The following is a 17,697-nucleotide window of genomic DNA, read 5'->3' as shown; positions in this document are numbered from 1 at the left end:
CATCCTTATGCTTGAATCTCGCAGAACATCATTTTGAGTACATTAACCCTAACAGGACGGTATACTACAAAATACTACTTGATATATGCGCTGCTCGTGCATGCATCCCACGTGGTGTGATGAGGTAATCGCCCTAAGTGATATATAGGCACGGTTTAAGCTGGCCAGCGAAGCCCAAGACCGATGCGGGCTAAGTGTCGCCGACCCAGTGCCTAGCATGCGAGGGGTCTCGTGTTCGAATCCCACCCAGAGCAAATTTAAACAACTTCTTTCCTTTTTCTCTCTTTATTCCTTCCTTCTTTCCCTTCCCGTCGCCTAAAAGCCCTTAGGCGGTTAGGGTTAGGTTACCACTATCGAAACTCAGTATAGGCTTCCTTAACCCTAACAGGACGGTACTACTTGATATATGCGCTGTTCGTGCATGCATCCCACGTGGTGTGATGACGCAATCGCCCTAAGTGATATAGGCACGGTTTCGCTGGCCTGCGAAGCCCAAGACCCGTGGCGAAGTGTCGCCGACCCAGTGCCTGGCATGCGAGGGGTCTCGGGTTCTAATCCCACCCAGAGCAAACAACTTCTTTCCTTCTTTTCTCTATTTATTCCTTCCTTCTTTCCCTTCCCGTCGCCAAAAAGCCCTTAGGCGGTTAGGGTTAATGAAGTGACCAGTTCCTCTAGACCTTCACATTCACATTATCAGGGAAAAAGCAACATATAAAAAACAAAACGAGTCTACAAAAATACAAAAAACTCTCAGTAACATGAAAATGGTACACAAGTTTTGCTGGTTTCCCTGATTTGAAGTTGTCAGAGCACCATCAAGTGCTCTCATCAAGGGGGGAGCACCGGAGCTCCTTCAAGGGGGAAGAAGGGGAACAGAAAAGAAGGTACATTAGCCTATGCAGTATTTTCATTTCACATAGCAATGCATCCTTGTTTCTGAGAAAAACTATTTTTTGCATCATATCTAATGAACCACAGGTAAGTATGTATACATGGTATATGTGTGTAATTTACAGATATATATCAAAATCACAATAAGTAAATTCTGGCACGCACTTTCATGCTTTTGTGTTGTGCAGCCCATACACGAACAATTTGATTGATCAACATTGGGGTCCCTAGATGCAGGATTGAATACAAAATAATATTTCTCTTCAATACTATTGAAGAGATCTAATCTAGTTTGATTTTCTTGGTGGCTGAACAATAAAATGAAAATCACTATTAATGTGCCTGTGTACAGTGCACAATGGCAGATATCTAGGGTCTATGATATTGATTGTGTATAGACCGCATTACCAGGATAATTGTTGTCTGCGTCACATACTGTTGCAGCTCAAAAGGCTACTGTGTGTGATTTAAATTGTTTTGTTATTGTTGTATTTCATATTGTTATTTTATATTTCAGCATGCTTCCATTTTTTATGAATGGACATGAGATTGTAATGTTGTGATAATACCTCAAAATGAATTCAGTTAATTTTACAGTGTATCGCATCCCAATTTGGTGATAATTTTTTTTTAAATCAAGGCAGCCTTTTGAGATATGACAGTATGTGATGCAGACAACAATATGAAATGTCAGAAAATGACAACATCAACATGAAAATCATAACAAAAAGGCAAACTTATTTGTGACCCACTCTGACAAAACCAGGAACAAGCAAGTCTTTTTTGAGATTTCATAATTTTTTAAAAGCTTTCACATGATACCAAAATTATACAAACAGCAGTAATACTTTTCAAGATATCTATAATTTTATAAATGATACCTTGATTATATGCTATTCTGATAAGGGCCGATTAGTTTCTGCTTTTTACACAAGATTGAATAGGGATTATTCTAATTCAACCATTAATTATTGAAAATAATCCTCTTTTTTAATCAGTACTTTCAAGGATTTGGAAGTCCAACTAATTCCACAGTCAAATACCATTAAGATAAAATTAAGAATTTCAAAATTTGAATTTTTTATGGGAATGTCACCTCTAGAAGCCTATGTGTAACTCACAAACATGTCTGGTGGCTTGTTCCGGGTTTTGTGGGAATGGGTCATATTTACCTGCTTCAATTGCAAGTGCCGGTGAGTAGGCCACAATAGCAATGTAGAATGATGTCTGAAATATGAAGATGATGGCTCCAATTATACGGATCACAACATCAAACCTTTGGTCCAAATACTGAAAAGAAAAGATATGTACACAAAAATTATTTTATGGTACAAATAAAGCCTTATGTTTGGTGATGAGCTCATTCACACCCCCCCCCTTAAAATTTAGCCATAAAATACATACACACATGTGAATACATAGGAAGCATTGATAATGCTGGGACACAACATTTTGCTCATATCATTGGCAATTGTTGGCCTACAGACATGATTGACCCCCTGGGGTGGTGAGGGTGGGGGTGTTACTTTGATATTGTTTGGATGGGGGTGTGAGGCTCCAGACTTGAAACCCTTACCCATTTCCAATGGCCATTTTACCGTGGAAAGGTACCCATTTCTAAGGATTTTCTCCCAGGATTTTATTTTGAAATATAGACCCATTTTCAAGATCAAGATTTACTCATCAAGCTCAAAAATGTCTAAGGATTTTCCAGCAACAAATATGGACCCATGTCTAAGAATCTTTTTGCAAGAGAGCAACCCATTGGAGCAGCACATCCCCATATACCTTTTTTGATATCCCACCCCCCTCATTTTTTCAGTTAAATGGTTCTCTTTTCAATGAAAACAATCATTAAATTTCAAAATTTTATGAACATGCCTAATCACCTCCATTTGAATTGCATACACCCTCTGAGAAAGATGCAACCTGAATCTTCCACAAAGGGAGGGTGAGTTTCAAATAAGTTTTTCTTTCGACAGCCATGGTGTTACTGTCTATGATTTATTAACAAAGTACATATTTGATGGCTGATTTTGGTTAATGTGCTAATTCCAATTGAAATTCATACAGAAGATATTTCCAAAATCTTCTACTAGGGGTAGTGTGAATTTTAAATCGAACAGCCAAATATATTGCTTTTTTATGCCTCACCTCATATGCACTTGTGATCTTCAACCCATAGAATACAGGAATGAATATGAATACAATAGATGGGTAGAGTAAACACTGGCTGAATAAGAAGTCCAAGTACAGGCCACCATATGTGTAGATCTCGGCTGGGATACCAAGCAAGGTGATGGGCGAGATGAAGGATGCGAGGAGCGTCATTGCCACCGGAAGACTGAATACACTTCTGTCTGCTAGGAGGAAGCTGAATGGTAAAAAAAATTGGAAGTGAAAAATATTAACGACTAGTACAAATCTCTGCTGGTAGGATCGAGCAAGTAAATGACAAGATGGGCTATTCCAATTGAAATCCATACACCCCATGGAAGACATGACCTTAATCTCCCACACAGGAGGTGTAGATTTTAAAAAGTCACCTATTCAGGTAACACCATTTGAAATTCACATTCCCTGTGTGGATGCTTAAGGGCTGGGGTATGAACGTTTGGACAGTATTTATTTTGGGACATTATAGAGCACATCAGACATATCAAATTGCATTCTGAATACGAAGAATGTCATTCTGATATCAAATAATTTAGATTTTTTGAAATTCGCAATTTAATACACATTTTATGGCAAATCATTAGAAATTAGTCCCAAACAGAAATGTTTGGTAGACTCATAACCGTGCGATCTTACCTTTCCGATGTTGATTAAGATACTTCTTGCATCGATCCGAGATGCGGAAAAACCAATAGTCATTTTGTCCCACATAAATGAATAAATAACAAAAACCCCGATCCCCGGTGGACTCACCCAAAAGGTGACGTCACACCATATGATAAATCCCTTATCCGACTTGGGATCCCCTACTCGGACCAAACTTGTAGGGGGTGGCGGGGTCGGGATAATCAACATCGGAAAGGTAAGATCGCACCGGTTATGAGTCTACCAAACATTTCTGTTTGGGACTAGACTCAGTACACCGGTCGATCTTACCGCTTCCGATGTTGATTAAGATACTTCTTGCATCAACATCTGAAAGATCGATCTAGCAAGTAACCGACGGATGGAGGTACAAGATTGGTCAGCATCTGATCAGGGATCGGGAGCGGTAACGATGGTTTTCGCGAGGTCAGAAAATATTTTCCCCAACGGTCGGGAAACAAAAAGACCACGCGATCACAGACATAAACCTCCTTACTTAATAAGTTTGGTGGTTAAGAATAGCGACACTGGTTCTTACCATGCTGAGTATTCTGTATAGTCTGAAAACCTGGTACCCGTACACCACCGTATTATGATCGCCGAACAATGTCCCGGTAAACCTCCCGCCCGTCTCTGATTACTAACGTAAACGGAAGTATCGTAGAGAGAAGGGCGAAGGTGGCTTCCGGGACACCGCCTGCTAGATCTCCTCAAGGGACAACCGAACGGTATACCCAAGATGATGAGATAGCTCGTGTCGAGTGGGTCGTGGGACGCGAAACCTTCGCGATCCCCGGACCCCACCAACACCTGGACCAGCCATTGCGACAGCGGCTGGACCGAAAGGCTCTGTAAGGGTGATGAATGCGGTCGTGAGTCCCTCGCAAGGCTTGTGTTCGGAAGAAATAGTGCTGCAGCGCCTTATCGGACACCTCAGCCTATCTTTGGCTTCAGCCGAACCTTGCCCAACCCTGGGGATTGGAGAGGGACGAATGTCGGTATGCACCGCGCCCGTGCGTAGGCACGAGAACAGAGCGCCGAAACAGTGTCGCTCCAGTGTTTGTGAACACGGAAGCTAACCTCGAGACCGTGTGCAACTCAGCACCGCCGTCCCGAAGCCAACGCCAAACCGGAAAGCCATCTTGAGAGTTACGTATTTAAGCGCCGCTTTTGACGGAAGGTCAAAAGGGTGACCCTTAAAGTAATCTAAGACTGTGTTGGGATCCCTTAGGAGGATCACTTTCCTTTTTGTTATTCACTCGTTGAACATACCGTCTAGGCGTAGACTAATAAGGTAACCATCGGCTATGATAGTCGACCCGTCTCGACACCTCGGTGAATGGAGAGGACAGCTGACTTATAGCTGGCCCCAGTGGCCCGCTGAAGTCTTGCTTGGAACTTTTCTGTCAGAAACTCCGAATCTAGCAGCACGGAGGCTCTAGCGGGAGAGCTATTTGTCTCATTGCACCAAGCGTAGTATGGAGCCAGACTCTGGCTATACGCACGGAGGGTAGACTTCCGTCAGCCCGGCGATGAGAAAAACAGCTTCTGATGAAAAGTATCCCTCCGCTGCGTGTTCCTGGTAAGGGCCATGCAGCTAACTGCAGGTGCTCTAGTGATAGACTGGGTACCTCCGCTCCGGGCATCCGGAGTAGATCTGGTACTGGGAGTGCCAGCGCCTTGCCGCTAGCAGAATGACAATGCAGTCTTCCCACCCGATCTTGGCCACCACCCTCATGAGTAGTGAGATCGGAGGACTGCATAAGCTGTCATCCCTCCCCAGTCTATGGACAGAGCGTCCACGGTGAATGCTTGGGGTCCGCGACCCTTGAGCAGTACACCGGCAGTGGATGTTTGCGATGAGATGCGAACAGATCTTTCGAGGGGTGGTACATCCCCTTGAAGATCGTCTGAGCGACCTGCGGAGCAAGGGACCATTCTGCTGGTCCCGACACCCTTCCTCGTGACAGATTGTGCGCGAGGATGCTGGTGACGCCCGCGATGTGTATCGCTCTCATCGTAATCTGCCTGAACTTGCACCACCCTATCAGGTGTCGTGCATGCAGGCTCAATCGTGGTGGCCCGGAGTCCCCTTGTCTGTTGGGGTAGGCTACCACGGTTGTGTTATCCGTCAGGACAACGGTATGTGATTCCACGATCACCTCCTCGTAAGCGAGGGAGGTTGATGTGAAACTCTGTCTCTATGGCCCCCATAGGCCCGAGATGGAGTCTCCGTGGATGTGGACCCCCAGCCCCGTTTTGGCGCTATGGTCGTCACTACACGTGACATACCGGGGTGCAGGAAACCTGACACCCTGGGTCAAATTGGGCTGATGGGTCCACCACCAGAGTTCCTCTCGCGCGATCTCCGACAACGGAACCGCGAGGGATATCGGGTGACGACTGGGCCTGCAAGCAGGCTAGAAGGTGTAGTTGGGTAAGCCTAACGTAGAAACGGCAGTACAGTACGAGGTCTACCATACTGGCCATTAGGCCTACCACCTTCATCCATGCCACAGCGGGTTTTGCCCGAGACTCGCCAAGAGTCAGGCACACCGCACCATGTTAAATCACCCGCCGGGTGAGAGCACCGCGAACCCCTCCGTGAGGGTGATCTGGGCCCCTACAAATAGTGGTGTCTGCGTCGGGACCACGCTGGACTTTTTTGAGCTGATCAAAAAATCCAGGATCCGCACCCACGGACTATCAACCCCATGAGACCCGTAGTCTTCAGTGGAGTGCGTCCGTATATGAGCCAAACGTCCAGGTAGCAACTGATGTTGACACCCCTGTGCTTCAGGTACGCTGCCACCGCTCTGACCAAGAGTGTTAAACACCCTGGGAGAGATGGACAGGCGGATGGCCGGTATCAAAACTGGTAATTTTGATCCTGTACCTAGAAGCGCAGATGCCTCCGATCTTGAGAGGCGATTGGCATATGCAGATAGGCGCCCCGAGAGATCTAGCGATGCTGTTCCCATGCCCCTGATGGGGCAGGCTAGCACCGAGGCGAGAGTCCCCATTCTGAACCTCTTGGGCCTGAAGAACGTGTTCAACAGCCTGCGGTTCCGGATGGGGCTCCCGTCGCCGGTCTTCCTTGGAGCCAATGGCTCCAAGATCACCCGTAGAGCGGGGGGCAGACCGGGACAATCGCCCGCTTCGTGAGAAGCTGTGTGATCCCTGTCAGTAGTGCCCGACGCTGGGGGCCGTCTGACGGCACTACTGTGGACCTCTGAAATGTGCAGACGAATGTGGGGAGACTGGGTTGCCAGTCTGTAACCCCACTCACCACTGACCATACCCAGGCGCTCAAAGAGATGGTTTCCCACCTCTGGGTGAAAGCCATAAGCGGTCGCCCACTGGGAGATCCCCTGTGGAAAAACCGCTGAGCCCCCAGGAATGCTCTGCCTAGCTTCCCTTGGAAGAGCGCTTGCTCTTCTTCGGGGCTTGCCAGCTGTTCCTGTGCTACCCTTGCGCCTCCCAGAAATGGGTGCTGCAGAGGTAGTGGGCTCGGGTACTGTTGGTGGTGCACGGCCTGCTGAAGTCAGAGCTCCTACCCATGGTAAGGGCAGTTTCCGACCTCTTCAGAGTGCTCCCGTTGGTAGCTTCTTTGCACGGTCCTCCACCGTAGCGCAGAAGCATCCAAAGAGAAAAAGGACCCTGCCTTTCCATCGCGTTGAGCGATTGGAGTGGCAGGCCCCTCCCCGCCGCTGAGTGGACACCCTATGGGCTAGGCCCATGGAGCTCTCGTTGAGGCTAGCTGTTAGCACCGCTAATAGGCTCACCTCGCGGAGGAGCTCAGATGTTGTCTTCGCGTGATACCCTTGACGACATCTGGGTCCCCCTCGGATCCCCTCAGGTAGGTCCCGTGGTCCTCCCGCGTACATCGCAGAGGAAGCGTGCAAGCACGCGGCGTCATAGCTCTACTGAGCTCGACAGCCCTACGATATCTACCCGTGAGGTTTGCCGGGAATGAGAGTGCAGGCGTCCCCTGTGAGGAAGCAGCAGCTGAGCATCCTACTGAAAGGATCCCTGGTCCTCCTCCATGGACTCCCCCTTAGGGGGCGTCCGGAGGAAGATCAGTGCTGTTGCTCCCCTCGCGGGGCAGCGGGGGTAGGAGATTGGAGTGATGTCACTACCGGACTCAGCTTCCGACTCCTTTCCTCGCCCACAGTATCCGTATCATGCTCCGATGATGACGGTAACTGAGGACGGGCATCTGAAAGCGGGTAAGAAGGCATAACCACTGTGTGGCTCGCCGACTACCTGCCAGCAGAAGAGGGAGTACTCCCGCAAGACCCTGAGGTATCCGCCATGGCACCACTGGGTCCGCATGCTCGCAGCCGTCGCCCTAGCGCTAGCAGCACGGGGCCTACCCTGATCAAGATCTGGGTTAGCCCCATGCCGGCTGGCCTGGTCAACAGCTGATGTTGGTACTGTGTGGCCATCGCTAGGCGACACTTGCCACGGTGCTAGGCCGTGGAAGAAACACCCTGCGGCGGGTACCACGGGGCATACCCAGCCGGCAGCTGACCCTGAAAGGATCCGCCACCAGGGTAACCCCATGGTACTGCAGTACCAGCACCGCCCCCCTTGTTGCCACAGAGACTGTGGCGACTAAGGCGGGAGGAGGCGGTGCTGGTACGGTATCAGCGTGGGTACCCGTGAGGGTTCCCAACTGTGGACCGCTGTACCCTCGCCACACCGCGTTCCCTGTTTGGGGATCAAGCTGTGTGCTGGCGTGGTACCGCGCGGTACTAGCATGGGTACCCGTGAGGGTTCCCGGTTGTGTACCGCTGTATGCGTGGTTCCAGCGTGAGGTGCCCGTGAGGGCTCCGGCTGTGTACCACTGTACCCATGCCTCACTGCGTTCCCCGCAAGGGATCAAGCCGTGTGTATGGGTACCCCGCTTATACCGGCTGTCCCTTGGCTAGAGGGAGCTTGCCTAGTACCACGGGTAGCTGAGCGTGCATACCCCGATCAATCACCTCGCCACCTGAATAGGCAGCGCCAATCAATGGAGCTATGCCCTGTTGATTTGACAGTGATCGATCAAGAGAGGGTAATTGACCCATTGACGGTAATGGATCACCCACGCTCCGCTGGCTCTCGAGGACATAAGTGGGTTGTTGATCAGCTAGGCTGTTCAAGCTACTTACTGTACCCTCTAGAGCTTCGCCTTAAGGTCGCTGTGTGTGGCGGACCACTCACGGCAGCTATGGGCGGGTGCATAGCGGCTACCACTGAAGGCAAGCCGCAGCTCTGCTTTGTAGCTGCCACCGAATGCACCTGGGTCGCTGTCCCGTGAGAGACTGCGAGCCCAACCCCTGAATAATCGCCAGCCAGTCCCTGTGGACAGCCAGCAGCTATTCTAGGGCCCAGGGTATCACTCGGCGGTCCCGCCATGGGCGCTGCCGTGTGACAACCCCAGTTGGTTCTGCTAAGACTACACCCACAGCGTTAGCCGCGGCATCGTCTCTGCTGAACCCATGCATGCTAGGGTTCAACCCAGGCAAGCCCGGGTACCCTTGCATGCTGCCCGTCGCTGGCTACTACTGTGGCTGTTTGAGCCCGTAGATATGCCTGCAACAATCGGGTGTCCTCCTGCTAAAAACCCGTGAGGATTTTCGCTAGAGGACTGGTATCCTCCTGCTACAAAACCCGCTAGGGTTTTCGCTGGTGGTTACCGCTCTGCTGCCTGCTACTTTGCTCCGACGTATAGTCAGTGCTTTCGCTGGCTGCTGAGCCTTTGTACGCGCTAGCAGTCCCCGAAGCACCCGCCTGCTTGTCCGGGGACCGGAGCCCCCTCAACCAGACCCGCCATGACCCATAGGGGCTGTCACAGCAGAATCTACCGTGTCGACTGGTATCCTCCTGCTGCAAAACCCGCTAGGGTTTTCGCTGGTGGTTACCGCTCTGCTGCCTGCTACTTTGCTCCGGACGTATAGTCAGTGCTTTCGCTGGCTGCTGAGCCTTTGGACGCGCTTAGCAGTCCCGAAGGAACCGCCTGCTTGTACGGGGACCGAGCCCCTTAAGCAGACCTGCCATGACCCATAGGGGCTGTCACAGCAGAATCCACCGATCGACCTTACCAGTGCCCTTGGTAGATTTCTTCTTCGTCTTATGGCGATGACGGAGCCTATCCCAATCGTCAAGCTGGAACTCGGAGAGTCCTAAGCAAAAGAAAGACATCTAGAAGATCGTGAGCACTCCTGTGGGTGAAACAGAGCGGTGTGGGTCCCGCTCCGTCACCAGGGAAGGGCAAGCCCGACAGGGCCGAGGCGGCGAGGAGAAAGGGAGGGGGCACTACCCCCCAACACGCGACTCAAGCCCAGGAAGCAAACCTGAGCACGGAGGCTGGTCGCTAACGTTAGTGGTAAAGTAAGGACTGGCTAACTTTATTACTAAAATGTCAGACGGGTCCCTACCAATCCCCACCGTATGAATATCTGATTAACTCGTCTTTATTGGACGGTAATGAAGACATAACGATAGAGTAATCACCCTAACATAGCAACAATAACCTACCGTACATGAAATACAATGTGTATGTACAAACATCTATTGTAACTTACAGGCTGCAATGGTTGTTTTTACGTGGGAAACAAAATGAATGGGCGTCAACAGCGGCCATTTTGAATTGCTCGTGTGTCCCGTATACAAACGGAGGCACGATATGTAGCTAAGTTTTGGATCGTTTTTTGTCTCTTTTTCGCCAGAAAATGCCGTCAAAACTATCCTCAGCCGAACAATACCGGCTTGGTGTTACCTAAGGTGTGAAACTACAACCGTATATCTCGCCTTTGGTCGAGAAATTGATACACAGTGCTATGAACAATCGATAGGCACGCGTCTGTGTCAGTCGGAGACCAAGGAGGATAAGGGACGATCATATGGTGTGACGTCACCTTTGGGTGAGTCCACCGGGGATCGGGGGTTTTGTTATTTATTCATTTATGTGGGACAAAATGACTATTGGTTTTTCCGCATCTCGGGATCGATGCAAGAAGTATCTTAATCAACATCGGAAACGGTAAGATCGACCGGTGTACTGAGTCTGATATTTTTGATATTTAACAGTACTTGAAGTAAACTTTATAAATCTGATGATATATACTTTTGTATGTAGGTGGGATGAAAAGCCGACGATCAATTGAAAATTTTGACCTTTCGTATTGAAGATATGGATTTTTTTCCCAAAACACCAAAAAAAATTAGGTCTTTTGGGAAAAAATCCATATCTTCAATATGAAAGGTCAAAATTTTCAATTGACCGTCGGCTTTTCCTCCCTGCTACATACACTTTAAGAATATGTCGTTAGATTAATATATTTTACTTCAAGGACTGTTATATGGTCATGTTTTGTGAGGTGGGACCCAATTGCGTTGCCATCTTGCAATTTGTCAAAAATCAACTCCTTTTTTGTATTTCTAATTATATTTCTAAAATTTTTCACCCAAACTATGTAAAAGTATACATTTTTATAAAGCATATATTGTCAGGAATGCAAATCTGTAAAGTTTGAGTGGATATACAGGGTGTGCCGAAAAATATACAAGGTGATTCCACTGAAAAATACCTAAAAAATTACATTTCTTTACCACTCCAATATTTCTACATAGTATATTAAATTGGAAAATGAACTTGATATTTGGAATGTACACAATTAGTCCTTTCATAAAATATATAGTTTGCACTATATTTGTTAAGCCCATTGTGTTATACAGGGTGTGAAAAAAGTTGTATTTTAATTTGCTTAATATAATGTAAAATTGCCCTAAGTGCCATTAATTGAAAGCAAATACACTTTAAATTTGGAAAATGTATTCAAAATAGTTTAAAAGAATTGCTATAATATCTAATTCCCATACTAGGGTGTTCCAAAAATCAATATACAGTGAATAATTTGTCACAATGGTACATGTAGGCCTACATGTACAATGTAGGCATATATATGCACAATAAACCTACATCAATAAACTAACAATAACTAGAGATCAATATGTCATCAGATTAAATTCTTTGACTGTAATAATCTCCTTTGAGAAGATTTAAAACAATTTAAAACCAAAAGATCTATATAAGGCGTACAGATGAAATTTCTTTTCATTCCTTTTCATGAATGCAAAATTTAAAGCCCATTGTATTGCATGACACACATTCCACTGCATTAATTGAACTTTAGCTCATTAAATCCTTAATTATTAAATTTATTAAGATTACCTAGGCAATTATAATTATAGAAAGTTAAAAAGTCAGATTAACATTATGCAAATGCAGTTTTACTTCTACTAGGCAACAAAGTGAACAAATTTTATTAATGAACACCAACTTCCTCTACCGGCTCCACCCCTGACTAATTAACTTAATTAAGCAGTTGTAATTAATTAATATATTTGTTCAACTGTATTTGTTATTTTTTCATTAAATTAATAATTTATCTTCAAAATAAGACCAAAACCATCTCTTCATGATGGATTTTAGCAAAAATATAGAAATAAGAAGAGAAAAAAATTTGGAAAATGTGACAGCTCCACCTTTTTTGGGTGCCCACCTCAAAAAACATGACCATATATCAAAAATTTGAAAAATATCAAATTTTTATAATTTGTCATAAAATTTGTATTATATTGTGATTTTCAAAAAATGAAAATTATTTGATATCAGAAAGACATGCTTCAGTATTCAGAATGCAATTCGATATGTCTGATGTGCTCTCATGTCCCACAAAAAATACTGTCGAAACGCATAATAAACGCTCAATTTAGATCCCTTAAGGCATTTATGGATTTCAACTTAAACAGCCCAATGAAAATTGGAAAAGGTCATTATTACATGCACTAGTGGACTAAAGAAGTAGCAAATTTGTTCCATTATTCCAACCATTGACCTCTATACATGGATAGCGGGTGGCGACCGATAAAGTGAAACCAATTGGCCGCCATATTAATGAGGGCAAAAAAAAATTTCACCTCACTGATGAGTAAAAAAAATCCCTCACCCAACTCTGTATAAAGGTATACATTAAAATTAAAATTAAAATTGAAAAAAAAAATTTGCTTCCGAAGGTGGCGTAAAAAAAAATTAGTTCAAATCGTCCTCCAGAAGACATACAAATGCATGGAGTACAAAAGAATCAATACGACAAACAGGTGATTGGTATTGTACTCACTGACCTTCTACCATATTGGTGAGGGCGAAAATCCTTAATCAGTGGTTTCAATCGGCGACTATCCTATTACGTGCGAGTCCACTATCCATGTACAGAGGTCAGTGATTCCAACCCACGTCCCTACAAGCACCCACCCAGTGACTTTACAACAAGCATAATGTGATATTATTTAACCACCCATGCAAATATACAGCCAAGAACCCCCCTCAACAACTTATCCCCATCTCTTCCACCCCTCTTGTGTTGTTTGTTGTTGGCCCATGGTAGAGTCCAGTTCCTAAAGTAACTGCAAAGAACCCCCATCTTCCCTACTCCTCTACCCCTTATGGTTAAATACTACTAATTATGTATTACACGTGTTTCAATGGGAAAATGCCTAATTTCGGGTGAAATTTTCTCATATTCAGAACTCTCACAGTTCAATGCCACCAATATCAGGTGAAACTATATGATTTAGATGCCAAATGATCAAAAATTCAACATAGGTTGACCTGGGACTTTTTCTTGTTTTAACGCACTGAACCGTAAACACCTTAAAATGACAGTGCGCCCTCGAAGCTGAAAGTTACAATATGATAAGGCGACTATTTACTAAAAACCGAAGCCGTGCGTATGAATTTTGGTACTATTACATCAAAAATGTCATATAATGAGAGAAAATGTACCATTTTGAAGCATCAAACTCTAAAAAGTACTTTTTGGCTATATAACTTGATCAATTTCAGCGATTTTAATGCAGTCTTTTGAATACCATGAAAACAAATAGTTCCTCGTCAGTATTTAAATATATCGCCCAGGCCTATTTAGTGGTATTTAACCTTATCCCCCAGGAAACACATGGATACTTCTTACCTCTGTGTTGTTTGTTGTCCCCCTTTAGCAAACCCATGGTAGAGTCCAGTTCCTGCACTAACTGCCAAGAATACTGAGAATACAATGTAGTCCCATGTACCAAGTGGGTATACATCCGAGTTGTCCATTTGAATGAGTCTGTGGGAACACAAAAGGAGTAAAAAAATCACAATTTCTGCAAAATTTTCTTGAAACACGAGTTAGAGGCTCAAATTTTCAAGTTTTTCATTTCTTGTTGATATCTATCCATACCCAAACTGAGAAAATAAAAAGCAATGAAGTATGGTGCACACCCCTTGCTGAGTTGTCATGGAATGACCTATACACCTAATTACATTGTGTGGAATGTTTCATCCAACATATTAGTTCTTAAATTATTCCCAAATGAAAAAGAAATGGTCTCATGGAATGGAATTTGGCAAGCATTTTGTTTTCTTAAATTTTATGAACAGATTTCTATTACAGTACTACTCCTGCCTTTCATGGTACATATTTCAGGAACAAAGAATATTTTTGCAAAAAATAAAAGTTTCAATTCATATTAACAGGGAATTAATAAGATTGATATCAACTGCATAGAGCCAATTCACCTGTCATGCATTGTATGAGATTTTACTGGAAGTCCATAGATTGATCTCATGGAATCATTTGGGTAGGTTCAACCATGAAACTAGATCAACCATGTAATCTTATTGTCATTTTCATTCAGCAACATTGAAAGAAAGTACATTCCTATCCAATTCCAGGGTTGCCACACAAGCAATTTAGTAGCCCAATTAGGCACCTTTGTTGAACTAAAGGCTAATGTTAGAATTGCCCTTCAAGCTCCAAAATCAGGATCAGTTTGGTCGGTCGCTTTACTTTTGTTTGCATTGTTAAGTGGTTTTTTTTGTAATATTTTGCCACATGAAATATTAAAAAACTGCAAGTTTACCACAAAATATGACATCATTAACATCTTGTGTTGGAAAGGTATTTCATCAAATACTGTCCGACAGAATTTCGTGTTATATGCTCAATAATAAACTGTTAGACTCTAATACGCAAAAAGCCTTTCTTAAAGGCATAAACGGTTGCACAGAACATACTTTCGTTATGAATGAAATGTTGTCATATGCTAGAAATAAGAAAAACACCATTCATGTTACGTTTTTTGACCTTGCAGATGCTTTTGGTTCAGTTGAACACAATTTGATTAATCATACCCTCAAGAGAAATGGTATACCAAATCCAATCTGTGATTATGTTGAAAATCTATACTCAAGATTACAAGGGCAAATTAAAGGCCCTGTTGGATGTAAATCACCTTTTGACTTCAAAAGGGGGTCTTTCAGGGTGATCCATTGTCTCCGATCATCTTTCTGGCTGTGTTTAATCCAATTGTGCAACATTTAAAATCTCTGGAAGACAGCTATGGCTACAACTTAGATGGTTGTCGTTATATCACTTTGCCATTTGCTGATGATTTTTGTCTTATCACATCTAACAAGCGTCACCACCAAAAATCATGAATGAAATCTATGATTTCACCAGATCCATGAATCTGACCCTGAAGCCAGTGAAATGCAAATCGATCTCCATACGTTCTGGTAAACCAGATGTTTGCACATTTTCCATCGGAGATGATGTGCTCAAATCCCTGAAAGATGCCCCAGAGAAATTCCTTGGGTGCAACATTACTTTTTCTGGCAAGTCTAAGGACATTATTAATGAAATAATAAGATCAAAGTTAGATAGCATGATCACTAACATCTCATCATGCATGGTCAGGGATGAATTTAAATTGCGGGTCTACACCCAATATGCCATCCCTTCGATCAGGTATATGTTAACGGTTCATGAAATTACTGACACCCAGCTTGATAAACTTGACCACATGCACACCAACACCGTTAAAGCTTTCTTGGGTCTACCACCACGGGCCCTACTCCTGCTTTTATCCATAGCCCAGATGGCTTAGGATTTCCTCGTATTTCTGAGCTCTATCTGAATCCCATACTCTTGCATATGCACGTTGTATGGTGAAAGCCGATGACCGTGTTGTGCATGCCCTCAAATCCAAGCTGAACAGAGAGTCTAAGTGGAAACGTAAGAAAAATAAGTTTGGCTCGGTCCGTTGGAACGAAAATTACGAGCTAGCGACAAAGCAGGCTCCATCTCCAGATAAATGGACTTCCATCAAACAAACTGTCAAAAAGCTGGTCACTGATAATCGTCCCAACTTCTGGCGTGAGTACATAAAACCTCTTGTTCAACAGGACTAAGAAATTCATGAAAGAACTCAGCAAAATGGCCCTCCTGTCAGCCCCACATCAGTTTGTGATCGCACCCGCCGCCCTGCCATTTTGTTGGGTTCTTCTAGTCCTGCTTGGTATTCCTGGCGTGTTCTGCTTGTTTGTATATTCTTGTGTATTTTTGCTAATGTATAATATGTCACCCTGCATTAATTTGGGCATCTTGTCCAGATTTTGTCCTGGGTTTTGTTCCTCCTTGTATTCTTGCATTGCTTATATTTTGTATTTTGCATTCCTGAATAAAGGTTGATATAACACATGATTGGTAAACAATAAGTTTTGATAAATTAAATCATGTCAACCAGAAAAACTCACTTTTTGGTTAATGTTATCACTGACATTGCCGGTAATTTCCCAGATGACTGAGAGCATACACAGAACAATAAGGTTTGTCAGGCTTGTTAATCAAGAGTTATGTGGTACGAATTACATGTTACGAATTACAAACTGGCAAAACATTTTAGGGGGTACTACACCCCTGCCCAATTTTGTGCCTATTTTTGCATTTTTCTCAAAAATTATAGCGCATTGGGAACAAGTAAGATATGTATATTATAGGGGCAAGGACTACAACTACTGCACTGGAAATTTTATTTCAGCACAGACAACAGTTGTGCAGTTACAGTCAAAAATGAGGGAAAATGAATATTTGATCAATAAATCAATAACTACTTGCTTTGAGTTGCTGAATTTTCAGTACAGTAGTTGTAGTCCTTGCCCCTATAATATATGGTCATTTTCACAGTAAAGGGTGTAACTTTTGATTTTTAGGGTCAAAATTTCCAACCACTTAAATATGTTTCTGTGTACTGTAATCATGCTATTAGAAGCAACTTAAATTCCAGTAAAATAATGTTTTAAGGCTTAAACCTTTTGATTTCTGATAAAAAATTTGACATTTCCATAACATTTTGGTTAAAATCTAAGAAAAAATGTATGTTACATAAGCTCAGAAAATTATGACATGAAAGCTGGAATACATGTGAAATCCCATTCCAAAGTAAGTCAACAGATATAAGTTAAATTTTATACCATGTTTTGCTATGTTTGTAATTGCAATTTTGAAAATTTTTAACATCAAGGGTCATTTGCAATGGAAATTTCCCAACCTTAAACATATTTTTTAAGTTTTAATTGGGTTCCTAAAATAATTGAATGTCTAACTTCATGTTCAAATACTACTTGTTGAAAGGAACCTCCCAGCCAAGTTTCACAGAAATTGGAGTTATTTTTTAGAATTGGCAATTCAAGCGATTTGTGTTTCGGAGGCTTCAGTTAATAACACAGGTGATCATAAATTAAAAGTAAAATATTTGGCTAACTACCAGTGTCTGAAATAAGGAAAATATAGAGGTTGTCCCAAGGACAACCAGAGCATAAATTCTGCTTGTCCTCAAAACATTTTGGTTGTCCCGGGGGTTGTCCCCAAAATGTGTCAAATTTAAGAGGTAAAATATTGTGGTTGTCCAGAGGATAAGTACATATCTCAATATGGTTGTCCCCAGTGATTTTTGGACAAGAGGACAAGAGGATAAGTGCTTATTTCGAACACTGCTAACTACTACAAGTTGACATGAAAAAATAGGTAAAAATATCACAATTACCAATTTTCATGCTTTGCTTCTAAGTATTGAATTTCAGTTGTGACAAAAATTAAATTATCACAG

At 43.7% G+C, this 17,697-nt stretch overlaps 1 protein-coding gene across 1 annotated transcript in view; it reads right to left on the bottom strand.

Moving 5' to 3' along the window:
• LOC140139164 (sodium-coupled monocarboxylate transporter 1-like) overlaps window positions 1-15,080 on the bottom strand; it is a 31,105-nt gene extending 16,025 nt beyond the window's left edge. The window contains exons 1-4 of the mRNA XM_072160943.1: window positions 15,043-15,080; window positions 13,737-13,874; window positions 3,046-3,265; window positions 2,064-2,181 (exon numbers count right to left, since the gene is read on the bottom strand). Coding sequence (XP_072017044.1) covers window positions 2,064-2,181; window positions 3,046-3,265; window positions 13,737-13,874; window positions 15,043-15,080 — 514 coding nt within the window. The remainder of the gene's footprint in view (window positions 1-2,063; window positions 2,182-3,045; window positions 3,266-13,736; window positions 13,875-15,042) is intronic.
• Between the last annotated feature and the right edge of the window lie 2,617 nt (window positions 15,081-17,697).

The sequence above is a fragment of the Amphiura filiformis genome, chromosome 18 (genome assembly GCF_039555335.1).
Source record: "Amphiura filiformis chromosome 18, Afil_fr2py, whole genome shotgun sequence".
NCBI lineage: Eukaryota > Metazoa > Echinodermata > Ophiuroidea > Amphilepidida > Amphiuridae > Amphiura > Amphiura filiformis.
The sequence above is the reverse complement of the archived record's forward strand: the minus strand, read 5'-3'. Positions and strand labels throughout refer to the sequence as shown.